Source organism: Eublepharis macularius, chromosome 5, assembly GCF_028583425.1.
Source record: "Eublepharis macularius isolate TG4126 chromosome 5, MPM_Emac_v1.0, whole genome shotgun sequence".
Taxonomy (NCBI): domain Eukaryota; kingdom Metazoa; phylum Chordata; class Lepidosauria; order Squamata; family Eublepharidae; genus Eublepharis; species Eublepharis macularius.
The window spans coordinates 11,152,739-11,167,152 of NC_072794.1; the positions used below are offsets into that span (position 1 = coordinate 11,152,739).

Below are 14,414 nucleotides of genomic sequence, written 5' to 3' on the forward strand. Positions count from 1 at the left end.
TATTTCCATCAGAATTTTTTTTAAACGTCTTCATGGAGGGGGGAGGAAATACCACCTTCCCCATTTTTTCTGGGCATTAACATCTCTAGTTGCAACATCCACCTTGGAGAACAGAGCCCAATACAAGTATTTCAGTAGCAGCCACCCATAAAGCCTACAATAACAGGCCGTTTTTCTAAGCGTTTTAAGCTATTTATGACTTTACCGATGGACTGCAAACATTATATTGGCTGTTTATATTGCCGTCCTCTGTAATTCGTTTACAGATGGTTGTCAGTGACCTTTAGAGTTGCTTAAGGCACAGCATACATTTTAAAATAAAGAACATGCCATGGCTAAAGTGGCTTTTACATTTAATAATGAAGGTGAAGGATCTGTGATACTATTTTTTCTTAAAAGCTGGACACACAGAGCCCCAACTCTGTGCCACTCCAGGGCATGAGATTCAAGGTGTATCTCAAATTGTCCTTGGCCTCACATGTCCAAGAGATTTCCCTGCACACCAGCCTGAAACAGCTGGCCTTTCTCAGGTTATGATTAAATTAAAATTTATGCAATACATATATTCACAAACTAAACTTATGTTACTGCTTCAACATAAAATGCACCCTCTATAAACTAGTTTGCATATAAAATTGCATTGTTTGGCACATTTATGGAATTTAAAAGTCTAAATACGTAAGTTTTTATAAACAAAAACTGACAATATACCTAGGATTATAACAACAACATTCAATTTATATACCACCCTTCAGGACAACTTAACGCCCACTCAGAGCAGTTTACAAAGTATGTTATTATTATCCCCACAACAATCACCCTGTGAGGTGGGTGGGGCTGAGAGAGCTTCAAGAGAGCTATGTATGTGTGAGAACTCAACTGCAAACTGCTGCTCTAAGCTAGATGCATCTCAGTTTTTGCCATGTGATAGGCTGGAAACAATTAAATGCTGGAATCAGATTTTTTTTTTGCTGTAAACAAACAATTCAGTCACAATAGAACTACCAGCATATCTGGATATGGAGTTACACTGCATAACAAAAAAACCCTGAACTCTAATAATGTACTAATAAATTATAGAATATTAATTCTTGCCAAAAGTATTTGCATTTAAACAATAAACAAGGGAAAGGTAAGCTCCAGCATGCATTCCAACAGCAGAGCACCAAACCGTCTTGCTCTGTGCCCAGCACCAGATCTCTGCCCAAGAAACCAAGGCAACGGCACCACTTCTTTGGGCACCAGTGTGAGCAAAGGCAAGTTAAGGTTTACGCCTGTGATCACCTCCCAGAATTGCAGAGACTAGGCCAAGAGATCCTGGCAGCCATTGTCCAGACTGCTAGGAAAAGAAACAGAAAAAGCTACAGTGGGGAGCAATAAAGGGGAGGGGCTGCAGACTCAGAAGGCAAAGAGGAAAAGAGATTCCTCCTGAAGGAATTCTGTATACTGTCTTGCATTAAAATGTTCTATGTATTTTGAGTGAGTAAAAACCTTATTTTGCAAAACATTCCACTCATTCAAAAAGTGAAAATATGTCACAGGTGTTATTTCAGTGCGTCCCCCAAACCTTCTGATTTTTCTATCAGCCTTCAAGCATCTATGCTTAAGAAAACCACACATACACATATCCCCCATAGACGTTTCTTCACTCATAACAACAGAAGAGACATAAGATAGGCGTGGTGGCCCTGCTATCATCAACTTAAATTGTTCTATGTCACAAGATGCAAAAAATCACATGGAATCACATGAATACATAACAGGGAAGCACACTGCAAGTGTTTCCATGAACGTCCCTCCAAATTGGGGCTGCTAAACAGATCATTTTCCCAGCAGCTATAAAAACCACAAAGAAGTGGAAAGGAAGGAACCAATGGATTCCCCTCAAATTTCAAACCCAAGCCACTTGGAACTGCAGTTCTGCATCGGAAGATCCTGTCACTCCAACTACAGTGAAGATCACCCAACTTGAGAAGATGCGCATCTCCTGAGCCTCTGCATAACTCATGGCTCTGGGTTTGCTGCCTTTAAAGTGAGGAGAATATCTCAACAAGCAAAAGAAACAAAATTGATTTCACCGAGAAAGAATGACCTGGCTTTTTATTAATTACTGAAGTTATATTCCACTTTTTGACAGATTCTTTACAGTCGCTCTCAACATTCATAAAACGACAAGCAGTTACTCTTAAACACACACCTTTCGATACATTTTTAAATTAAACAAATCCATGAGATAGATGTCAATGGCAAAAGACATGAACATACTTAACAAGTAACTTTAATAATGAACACAAAAAGCAAACCCAGAAAGAAACAAAAAGCCAGCCATAGAAACAGAGAAGATTTTGCTCTTCTGAACAAGGGAAATGGGACTCAGGGAAAAACTATGCTGACGCAGCAGTGGGCTTTAAGCTTCTTCACCTGCCTCCCCTCCACAGTACATGTTAGCTTTTCAAGTGTATGAGTGAAGCACACCTTCAATTTTGGTTAATAAAAAGTCTGTCTATTGCAAAACTCTGTGCTAGATCCAAAATAACTGCATTGTATACAATCAGAACCACTACCATCCTTCATTTAGCTGCTTGCATGGATGTGGTCCCTTGCACAGTTCTATCCAGGACCCACTGACAGACGTCCAAGGAAAGGTGATTAATCCAAGGATCTCTGGAGCAGCCTAGACAGCACGCAAGAGTTACCGGCCCACACATAACTCTTGTTGCATGCCAACAGCTTAGGAAGTACTATGTACCAATTAACAACTATTCAGTTTGGGAGAAGGGAGCTTTAATTCTTGAAAGTTTATACCCTGAAAATCTTGTTGGTCTCTAAGGTGCCACTGTTCTACTGCAGACGAACACCACTACCTTCCTGAAATTAATTTTTATAGTGCATAAGAACTATGATACACTCTGTCTAAAGGTTCACAATATACTAAGATAGACAAAGGAAGAAAGCAAGGAAAAGGTAAGTTGGATTGGGGCTTACAAGCTTCGCTTCCTGGCTGAATGGACATTATTTCTACTTGCCATATGGCAATTTACAAGTTTGTACTGTACAGGCAACAAATAGAACATTTGTGTTTCAAAACTAATACAATACATATTGCCTGAGAATATGAGACGTAGTTATGCCAGAGGAAAGCAGGGGACACAAGGTCAATTAACAGTACCCTACAGCCAAGGTGCTTGGTGTAGCTATGTTATCACCAATTTCCTTGAACTCATGCACCAGCATACAACAGCCATGCTATCATAGCAAACACTTCAAGGACATGGCCACAAACCTGCCCATAGCAGTGGCTCATAACAGGGCCAAGATATGCAAAAGTTCCAGATGGATCGATCCAGCCACAGGGTAATCAAAAGAAAACACTCTTTTCAGTAAGAAGACACTACTCAGTATTCTTGCAAGCTAATTATCCTGTTGCCTCAAGGCCTCTTATTCAGTTGGTTAATAATATAACAGATTATATCTGGCACTGGCAAGATCAGAAACATTTAAAATTAACCAAAAACAGGGCTTCCGGGCTGCAGAATTCAAGTACTGCAATATGAACTAAAATTTTGTTTATAGCTGTGTGCCTTAAAGCAATACAATTTTTTTCACAATTTGTAGAAGAATGCCTCATCTAAAAAGTAAAGACAGATGATAGAACTCCAGTTCCTCCCCCTCTCTCTGGATTCTTTATCCCCGCCATCTACTCCAGACACATTTCTGCAGAAGTTCCTATTTGGGCCTACAGTCAAAAAGCTTGGGTTTTTCCCTTATTCAGTAGGCATTCCAAACTTGCTTTCAAAGAGGAAGATAAAAAAAAAACCTCTTTGCAACAAAGCAAACTCTTGTTTTAGTTTCAGATTCAACTTCCCAAATACAAACTGATTTGCTTAGGGAGCAGATGGATCTTTATCAAAAGAAAGAGGTGTCTGCTTAAATTAAACTTCAGACCAAACAAGTATAGAAGCACTCACCAATGTTGCTGCTTGAGGTTCTAATGCAGAAAGGAAAGCTCTTGGGAACCCACTTCAGGAGCCTCAATTTTTCACTTAATATCAAGGAGATAATGGCACCATCTCCCTACAGGAAAGCTACTCTCTACTTCAGCACACTGCAGGTGGACTGATCTAGAGAGAAGGCCTTGCCTTTGAACAAAGGTGACCATGATAATGTGCAGTGTGTAGCATGTGTTCATGGGTGCTCCACTCTCAAATGATAGTGAAGGGTTTGAAGTCTACATGGAACCACATCAGAATGCTAAAAGAACAACTTCTTCGCATGCACAAAGTTGAAGAGGAAGAGCCCACCAGTGTGCATACATCCCACCCACAACTGACATGGTCCTCTGGCACTGGAAAGAAGCATGGACGAAGTGAAAATGAGGAGGGCAAAGAAGCATTCTCAGCCTACCAGCTCAGACACTGAATTCCAGAGAAGGAAACCCTCAGTGCTTGCCCTGCTCCTGCCCTAAAGTCAACAAGGGGCCTTAAGACAAAACTCCATTTCTCAGAACCCACATTTGCATTGTGCGGACAATTGCAGAGATCTACCTTCTAAGAACTGCTGAAAGTACCACTGAGATAATGCACAAGAAGAGTTTTAAATATTGGAAAGAACTTATATAGATGTAAATTAATACAACTGTTACACATTTGCCAGGGGTGGGAGAGTACCAGAGCTATTTTGCCTCCCCTCCACACCTGAGGGCAACTTCCACACCCTCCAACATTCACAGCTACATGTGTGTACCTTAGCATATGTCGCCAGAAACTGTGTGTATCATGTCTCCTGGGACTTTCAAAGAGGCAGGCAGCCAACTGCAGCCACAATGGGGATGAGCATTCCCCCCCCAAAAAACACATTACTGAAGGCTCTTTCCTGCATACACTTCTTTGCATGTGTTTACTCTGCACTTATAATGGCTTCAAAAGTCAATACAGGAGAGATGCTTGTAAAATGACCAGTTGATTTTTTTTTAAAGCTAACAGACTAAGAATGTTAAATTTCACAATAGACTTGGGGGCGGGGGGGGGGGGAGTTTGGGAACAGAAGAGAAATATTCCCAAGGAAAACCAGGGACAGTTTTATCGGGAGCAGAAACCACAAGACTAGATGATGCATTCACAATGGGGAAAGGCTCCTAGGCCAGAGAGAGGGTCCACTGAGTTCAGCATCCTGTTTCTACCCACAACCAGCAAGAGGTGCTCCTCAGAAATAAATGGGGACATTGTCCCTGGGGCATTTCCAGGGAGAAGTGGAAGCACAGTGTGGCTGCTCACCTCAATGTCCTCCCTTGGTCGAATAAAAATATTACCAATCTTGTGAATATATATGTAGCTTATTAACACTTCCTAAGCACTATTACTGATTCTTAGGAATCTACATCTCATTTATAACATTGGTAATAAAAACAGCATTTCTGGAGCACTGAGAATTCTTAACGCTCTACATAAATACTGCTACACATTCACTTACCAAAATCGAAAAGAGTCCAGTAGCACCTTTAAGACTAACAAATTTTATTGTAGCATAAGCTTTCGAGAATCAAGTTCTCTTCATCAGATGTATGGTACAGAAACTGGTCAACTTGATTCTCGAAAGCTTATGCTACAATAAAATTGGTTAGTCTTAAAGGTGCTACTGGACTCTTTTTGATTTTGCTACTACAGACTAACACGGCTAACTCCTCTGGATCTATGAACATTCACTTACCATTTTTCCTCACCCTGTGCAAAAGAAACCCTCTGCTGCTGCCTTCTTGCCCCCCAACCTGGAATGCAACAGCCCTCACTTACCTCACAGGGATGCTGGAAGGATTACAAGAAGATGAAATACCTCTTGCCCCCCTCCAAACACTTCTGCTGGATCTTCCTCGCTACTTGGAAATGTTTCCCTGCAAGCCTGTCACCCTGCAAGCTTCATTTTAACTGAAGCCTCCCAGATCTTAGTTCAGCACTCTTACCACTACACCACACTACCTCACTATCATAAAAGCAACAGTTATATTGTGCTTCGGAAGCTCTGAAACACCACATAAATACTATTATACTTCCCATCACACAGAAGTGGCACAATCCTAAGACCGACCAGTGGTGGCGGCATTATACTATCACTCTCAGACCCTTAAAGGCTATGATGAACATAGCCATGTTGCTCCTAATCATGACAAGAGCATTTACGTAAATACTGAGATTCAGAGGGCATATAAATGCTATTATGGCTAATACTGAGAGTATCATACTCCTGCATCGCCTCCGCAATTACTTCAGTAGCATTTACATGCGGTTTAAGAACACCTCAAATTCTGTTAGCACCACTGTGATAACAACAGAAGTATTTGGGGGGGGGGGGGGCTGCACACATGATAAACATGGTATAATAACTAGTAGCATCAGCAAACTTCCTGCATAAGATACTAATATCAGAAAAATTTGTGTAGTGCTACAGAAACACTATTAACATTTATTTGAGGTGCTTTTTCGTCCTACCTTTCCACACAGATCTCTGAGGCAGCTTCCTATGATAATAACAGTAACCAATATTTATGTACCACATTAACAATCCAACAGCAAAGTAGAAACTGTATTAAAAGTTACCAGTGTTTATTTAAAATACTCCTTGCCCTACGTCCAGTATATGGTATTAATAACTTCAGCCAGTTAAATAGTGCTATTAGGGATTCAACAGACATCCTGTTATGGCTCGTAGCATTTAAAGTGTTTTATCTGCAGCTTCATTTATACTAATCCATTTGCTACACGTGACAGTTAATAATACTTGTCAACTTTTGCACAAGTGTTTCAGGGCCCTATAAAAACAGTATCATCATCTATGTATGTTTACAATGCATCTTGCCCACCTCTCCATACAGATGCCTTCCTTCATACTCCATGACTATCAACCAATCTTTATTGCATTACTTGAAAATCACAGCAACAACACAAGATGAAAATTATTATCAAGCTCTGTTTAGAGTCCAACCTTCTCAACTGGGACTCAAATCAAATTACAACCACGATCAAGATGGGTAGCCATGTTAGTCTGTCCATAGCAGCAGAAAAGAGCTAGAGTCCGGTAGCACCTATAAAATAACAAAACTGATGGTAGGGTATGAGCTTTCATGAGTCACAGCTCACTTCTTCAGAGTCTCTCTACGTAAGACATCTTACACAGGGATGCTCTAGTGACTTACTTTCTGTGTGGTCTTATATTCAAGTATACTCTTGTCTCCCTAGAGGTGCATCTGTATCCACAATGGGAGAACAAGTGTAAGATCTTTCACTTGATCCTACTTATGTAAAATGTTTCGTGTAGAGACTCTAAGATACAGCTAGAATATGAGTATTTGTCCTTATATCTTGGAGAGTGGAGTGATTTCAGATGCCAAATGACATCTACCCCTCAGCATACCCCAAACTATCCAATCACATATGCTATTGTTATTCCCCAGCTATTGTCATTCCCCAGCTATTGCCACTTACATGCTGAAATCAGTCCACACTCCAAGATGCAAGGACAGCTGGAGTCACATTTCAGCTGTTTCTGAAGAAGTGAGCTATGAATCACGAAAGCTCATACCCTACCACCAACTTCGTTAGCCTTACAGGTGTTACTGGTCTCTTGCTCTTTTCTACTGCTACAACCATGATGACTGCTTAGTCAAGGAGTACACAAATTGCAAAGCATGGTGAACAAGAAAAAAACATTTATAACAGCAAACATTCATGGTGCTTAATATATGCTAGTTTTAAACTTTTGCAAAGTGGTATTTATAAACTCCATCAAATTGGTTGAAATGTATTTGACATCAACCCTGCTGTGCAATCCACCTTGAGCTGCAGATGAAAAGGTGGACTATCTATAAAGCCAACTATCCAGTGAAGAAATTGAAATTGTTCAAGATTTTCTATTTCTTGGCTCAATCATCAACCAAAAGGGAGAATGCAATGAAGAAATCAGAAGAAAACTGAGACTTGGAAGAGCAGCTGTGAGGGAGCTAGAGAAGATCCTTAAAGATGTCTCTCTGGGGATCAAGATCAAGATAATCCAAACTATGGTATTCCCCATTAGAATGTATGGATATGAAAGTTAGACAGTGAAGAAAGCTGACAGGAAGAAAATTGATTTATTTGAAATGTGGTGCTGGAGGAGTTTTGTGTATACCATCCATGGTCGAAAACACAAATGAGTGGGTATTAGATCAAATCAAGCCTGAATTTCCCCTAGAAGCTAAAATGACAAAACTAAAGCTATCATACTTTGGTCACATCATGACAAAACAAAACCCTCTGGAAAAGTCAATAATGCTAGGAAAAGTGGAAGGCAGTAGGAAAAGAGCAAGAGTCCAGTAGCACCTATAAGACTAAAAAAAATTATTCTCAGGAAAGCTCACACCCTATCACTAATTTTGTTAGTCTTATAGATGCTACTGGACTCTTGCTCTTTTCCACTCCTACAGACAGACTAACACGGCTACCCATCTTGATTTATCTCAGTAGGAAAAGAGGAAGACCGAAAACGAGAGGGCTCGACTCAATATAAGAAGCCACATTCTCTAGTCTGCAGGTTCTGGGCAAGTTTGTTAATGATAGAACGTTTTGGAAGTCTTTCCTTCATAGGGTCGCCATGGGTCGGAGGCGACTTGACGGCACATAACACACACATCCATACAGCAAACGAATTAATAAAACACAAATTTTAAAAAATGCACTGCAGGGACTGCCGTGGCCTTGGACTCTCCGTTGTGATGGCGAACGCCCCTCCCCTCCTCTGCCCTCACCCACCTCGTCCTCTTTGTGATTGCGGATGCCCCGCACCAGGTCCTGCAGGTTCTTGTCGAACATGCGGTCGATGCTGCCCTTCACCATCTTCAGCGCCATCGCGGCGGCCCGGGCGGGGGGCGAGGGGGGGCGCGGGGTGGGGGAGGGGCAGGCTCCACCGGGGAGGGGCCGGGCTAGGCCGCGGCAGGCCCGGCGGAGACAAGGAGCCGCCGAGGAAGAGCGCCAGGCGCGGCTCACATCCCACAACGGCGGGGCAGGAGGGCAGCGGAAGAGTCCAAAAAAAGAAGAAAGAAAATCCTCCCCTCACAGGACTTCTCACAGAGCAAAGCCGGAGTGGCTGACAAAATGGCGGCCGGTCAGCTGAGGGGATGGGCCACGCCTCCCGACGCCGCCACGCGCCGCGCCGCTGTGCGCATGCGCGTGAGGAAGGGCGGGTAGGGCGGGAGAGGGACGCAAGCGTTCTTCGAGCGTCAGAGAAACGTCCGGCTCGTGCCCGAGTGGTTGCGTTCATTTGACGTTGTAGGACGGGCCGGGGGGGGGGGCAGCGAGAGAGGGAGGCGAAAGGGGAGTAAGACTAAAATAGAGATGAGAGGGATGCTGGAGCGGCGCGCGCATGCCCCTCATCATTCCCCCCCCCCCTACGTTTTACGTGGACAGTTGCGCTGTGCGTAGCAAGGTTAGGAAGGCATGACTAGAAGGTATCATAGAGGTGCGTTTACCGGCTAGAGCGGCAGGCGGCGCGTACAAAAACGGGACGGTTACGTGGAACCAGCCCAAGAACAGCATAAAGTAAAGGCTAGAGCGTCGCACGCCGTTTAAACTTCCGGGATGAACGTGTAATCGCGAACTCGGTCGTGATTCTCGACTTTGGCCGCAGGGTGGCGCAGTTCTCGCTGGGCAGCTCTAGGGCGAGCCCCGCCCAGCATAATTACTTTGCCGGGCAAGTTAAAAGAATTACAATTTTCCTGTTTTAATTTTATTTATATTTTAATTGTTTTTAAGTTTTTAATGTGGGTTTTAAAGTTTAATTTTATTTATATAAGTTTACATATATTTTAACTTAAATTTAAATAAAGTGGGTTCTTTTTTATTTCATTTTATTTTATATTTTAACTCTTAATTTGTTTTTAATGTAGGGTTTTTTGCTGACTGCTTTGAACAAATTTATTCTTTAAAAAGGGGGTAGGGTCCCACATAATGGCTGAAATTATTTTAGCCCAGAAACTTCTGTAAAGAATAATATTTAATATAATATTATATTTTATAATCAAATAATATTATTTGATTAATATTATTAATATTATAAAATTTTATTATGTAGTGGTATTATTTATGATAATTATATATATTATTGTTTAGCAATTCTATAGAATTTTAGAATTGTATTAACCCTGCTTTGTGTTCTAAAGCAGCTTATTTATTTATTTCAAATTTGTATTCCACCCTCCCCGCGAGTGGGCTCAGGGCGCATAACAACATATTAAAAATACAATTAAAATACAATTTAATTCATGTTCATTAAAAACAACACATTTAAAACAGGATGGTGGACAGCCTTCACGAGGGTTTTATACACCCCTTTTTTCAGGCCGGTGGAGGCCCAGCCTCAGCCATATGCCTGGCGGAACAACTCTGTCTTGCAGGCAAGGCGAAAAGAAAGTAGGTCCTGCCGGGCCCTGATTTCAGCAGACAGAGCGTTCCACCAGGTGGGAGCCAGGACCGAAAAGGCCCTGGCTGTAGTTGAGGCTAGGCGGGCCTCCTTGGGGCCAGGGACCACCAACAGCTGTTTGTCCCCTGATCGGAGTGTTCTCCGGGGAATATATGGGGAGAGACGGTCCCGTAGATATGCTGGTCCTAGTCTGCACAGGGCCTTATAGGTCAATACCAGAACCTTGAATCTGATCCGGTACTCCAGTGGCAACCAATGCAGCTCATGTAAGAACGGTGTTATATGTCAGGTCCAGTGTATATGTAAACTGTACTGACTCCATTTTCTAATGCTTTTAGTGTTTAAGTGCTTTCCCCCACAGGCCTCGCCACTTCCCGGGCAGATTTCTCACCGGAGGAGATTGTTTTGTCTAACACCGTTCCACCAGGCATTGGCCTTGAGAGAGAGCAACTTCCCAAGACTGAAAGATGTTGTTTTGAGAACTGTGGGGGGAGGCTGGTCCAGCTGGGAACTGTTACTCTGTACCTTATGCTTTGCCCTTCATTGGTAACAATGATCGTGTACCATCCTGAGTCTCCTATTCAGGACAGTGGACTATAATGGACCTTTTCTGCAGTAAAGTTTCCTTATTCAAACAATGGACTCCTGTCTGCTTGTGAGGGGAACCTGTAGGAAGAGCCTTATTTAGCCACAGTCTGACATTTTGTTACCAACCCTTGCTCCATTTCCTACACTCCAACGCCCGACTCCAGCTCCACGAGCGAACAGAGGTCGCGGCGCTTCCCAGCGACCAGCCTCAGAAAGGGGCCTGGAGGCGGTGCGAAGTTTGCAATAAAGTCTCTGTAAAAGTTGGCAAAACCCAGGAAGGACTGTAATTCCTTGCGGGTAGTGGGAGTTTGCCATTCTTGGATCGCTTGTATTTTAGATGGATCCATCTTCAAACCCTCTGAGGAAATACAGTAACCGAGGTAGGTGAGCTCGGTTTTATGAAATTCGCATTTGGATAGCTTGATGGGCAGTTTATTTTTCATTAATACAGCCAGAACCTTTTGAACTAGTTGAATGTGGTCCTCCTCAGTGTCTGAGTAAATTAATACGTCATCAAGGTACACCACAACTCCTTTGTAGAGGAATTCATGTAATACTTCATTTATCATGGACATAAAAACTGAAGGGGCTCCCGCCAAACCAAACGGCATAACTAAGTATTCAAACTGCCCGAGGGGCGTATTAAACGCTGTCTTCCATTCATCCCCTGCTTTTATACGAACGTGGAAGTAAGCATCTTTCAAATCTAATTTCGTAAAGATCTTACCTTGGGCCACGACGTTGAGGAGGTCTCGGATGAGCGGGATGGGATAGGCGTTGTTGGTTGACACAGCATTAAGTCCTCTAAAGTCCGTGCATAGCCGGAGTCCCCCATCTTTTTTCTTCACGAAGAGGACTGGAGCCGCATGGGGGCTATTGGCTGGGCGGATGAATCCCCTTTGGAGATTGGTGTCGATGAATTTTCGGAGTTCTTCCCGTTCACGGGGATTCATAGGGTAGAGTCGGCCTTTGGGCAGGGAAGCCCCGGGTAATATCTCTACTGCGCAGTCGGTTCTTCTGTGCGGGGGCAAGGTATCTGCTTCCTTTTCGGAGAAAGCGTTCAAGAACGGCCAGTAATACTCGGGTATTTGTTTTATGTCCTCCCGGGTGAGGAGAGCTTTTTCGGTTTCGGACATTTCCCAATATGTTAGTTCCTGCCCCATTTGCCTCAGCGCCAAAACTCGGAAAGGAAAACCTCCGGGCCTCCTACAGCCATTAGAAACACCTAACCGGCCTTGGGAAATAATCTCCATGGATTTTATAACTGATTTGCCCAATTCAAAAGGACATAATTGCATTTTGGTAGTGGTAGATCTGTTTTCCAAACAAGCACATTTTATTCCATGTACTGCTGTGCCCACCGCGCGGAAATTGGCGGATTTATTCTTAAAACACATCGTAAAATTACATTCTTTTCCGTCCAAGGTGATTTCGGATCGCGGCGGACAGTTCGTTGCCAACTTCTGGCGGGAGCTTTTGCGAATGTTGAATATTGAACAAGGAATCAGCTCAAGCCATCACCCACAAACCGACGGGCAATCCGAAAAAACTAATCAAATTTTAGAGCAGTTCCTTCGTTGTTATATTAATTTCCAACAAGATAACTGGGTGGATCTTCTCCCTCTTGCGGAGTTCTCCTACAACAACAGTGTGCATGCTTCCACGGGAGAAGCTCCTTTCAAAATTGTATATGGAACTCACTTCAACCCTTTCCCGCTAGACGCTCCCCCTCTCCATTCCTCTAGCTCGCCGGATGCGTCTTCATGGTGGGGGGAGGCCGCTCAGCAATGGACTCTTATCAAAAAGCACCTCGAGAAAGCCAAACAGGATTACAAAAAGTACGCAGATCGCCATCGTGCGGCCGATTGGGATTTACAACCTGGAGATCATGTTTATATTTCCACCAAGAATCTAAAACTAGCCCAAACCAGCCGGAAACTAGCACTAAAGTTCCTTGGACCTTTTCCTGTGCGCAAAGTAATCAATAAAGTGACTGTTGCAGTCGATTTGCCCAAGAATTTGCGCCATGTTCATGATACGTTCCATGTCACATGTCAGCCACAGTCTGACATTATATACACCTTATTTGGCACTCTTGTAATAACACGTGCCGCTGCATTTTGTACCAGCTGTAATCTCCGGGTCAGGCTCAAGGGCAGCCCTGCGTAGAGCAAGTTACAGTAATCTAGCCTAGAGATGACCGTTGCTTGAATCACTGTAGTTAAGTCACGGGTTGACAGTTAAAGGAAAAGTTGCCTAGTCTTCCGCAGATGGAAAAAAGAAGACCTGGCAACTGCTGTGACCTGTGCCTCCATTTTCAGAGAGGCATCCAAGATCACCCCCAGGCTCTTAACCCTTGGAACTGGCACTAATGGTGCCCCATCGAGGGCCGGGAGCCGGAGTCCCAAACCTAATCCCCCGTGGCTCAAGTACAGGACCTCCGTCTTCGTCGGGTTCAGTTTCAGCCGACTCTGCTTCAACCAACCAGTCACAGCTGCAAAAGCATGTTCCAGGACATCTGGGGCTGAGCCGTGCCGTCCGTCCATCGTCAGACACAACTGGGTGTCATCTGCATATTGATGACACCCAAGTCCGAAACTTCACACCAACTGGGCAAGGGGGCGCATATAGATGTTAAACAATAAAGGGGAGAGTATTGTTCCCTGTGGGACCCCGCACACCAAAGGGTGGCCGGATGACAATTTCTCCCCAAGATTATCACGTTCATGTCATTCTTCCCATCTCTGCTTTATTCTCACAACAAACAACCTAGTGGGGAAGGGTAGAGTGAGAGGTAATGACAGGCCGAAGCTTCTAGGAAAGAAGGGATTCAAACCCAGTTTTTCCAGGTTCTGGGCTGGCACTCTACCTGCTGTGCCCCTCTGGCCCTTGGAGTATTCAAAGTGCTTCCCATCTATTATCTTGTTACAATCTTTTTTCCCCATCTATCATACATATATTGCCCATAACTTTTGGGGTGCCCTTTGAGATTAGACTGGAGTAACTCTTCTAGTATACGAGTATTGTGGGAGAGGGAGAACAATTTCTCTTTCCTCAATCTGTGCTGAATCCTAAAAATATGTTACTAAATATTCTTCTGAGTAATATCACAAAAGAGCACAGTGAACTTTTAAAATAAGTGGTGACGAGTAGTATACGCAACAAAATGGAAGACAGACTTTCATCCAGATAAGATTGACTGCATGAACAAATTGTATGAATATGTGTCAATGGCTTTATATGCATAATATATGCATATGCTATTATATGCTATTATTGCCATTATATGCATAATAGACCAAGAGTTTCAGGAAAAAATTGAAAGCTTTTTTTGATTATGTAGCTGGAATCTAAGAAAAACTAAAAATAATTATATAATGTTG

At 43.1% G+C, this 14,414-nt stretch overlaps 1 protein-coding gene across 1 annotated transcript in view; it reads right to left on the reverse strand.

Moving 5' to 3' along the window:
• The window catches only part of AP3D1 (adaptor related protein complex 3 subunit delta 1), a 70,702-nt gene extending 61,617 nt beyond the window's left edge, over positions 1–9,085 (reverse strand). The window contains exon 1 of the mRNA XM_054979821.1: positions 8,778–9,085. Within this exon, the coding sequence (XP_054835796.1) occupies positions 8,778–8,873 (96 nt within the window). The 5' untranslated portion in view covers positions 8,874–9,085. The remainder of the gene's footprint in view (positions 1–8,777) is intronic.
• Between the last annotated feature and the right edge of the window lie 5,329 nt (positions 9,086–14,414).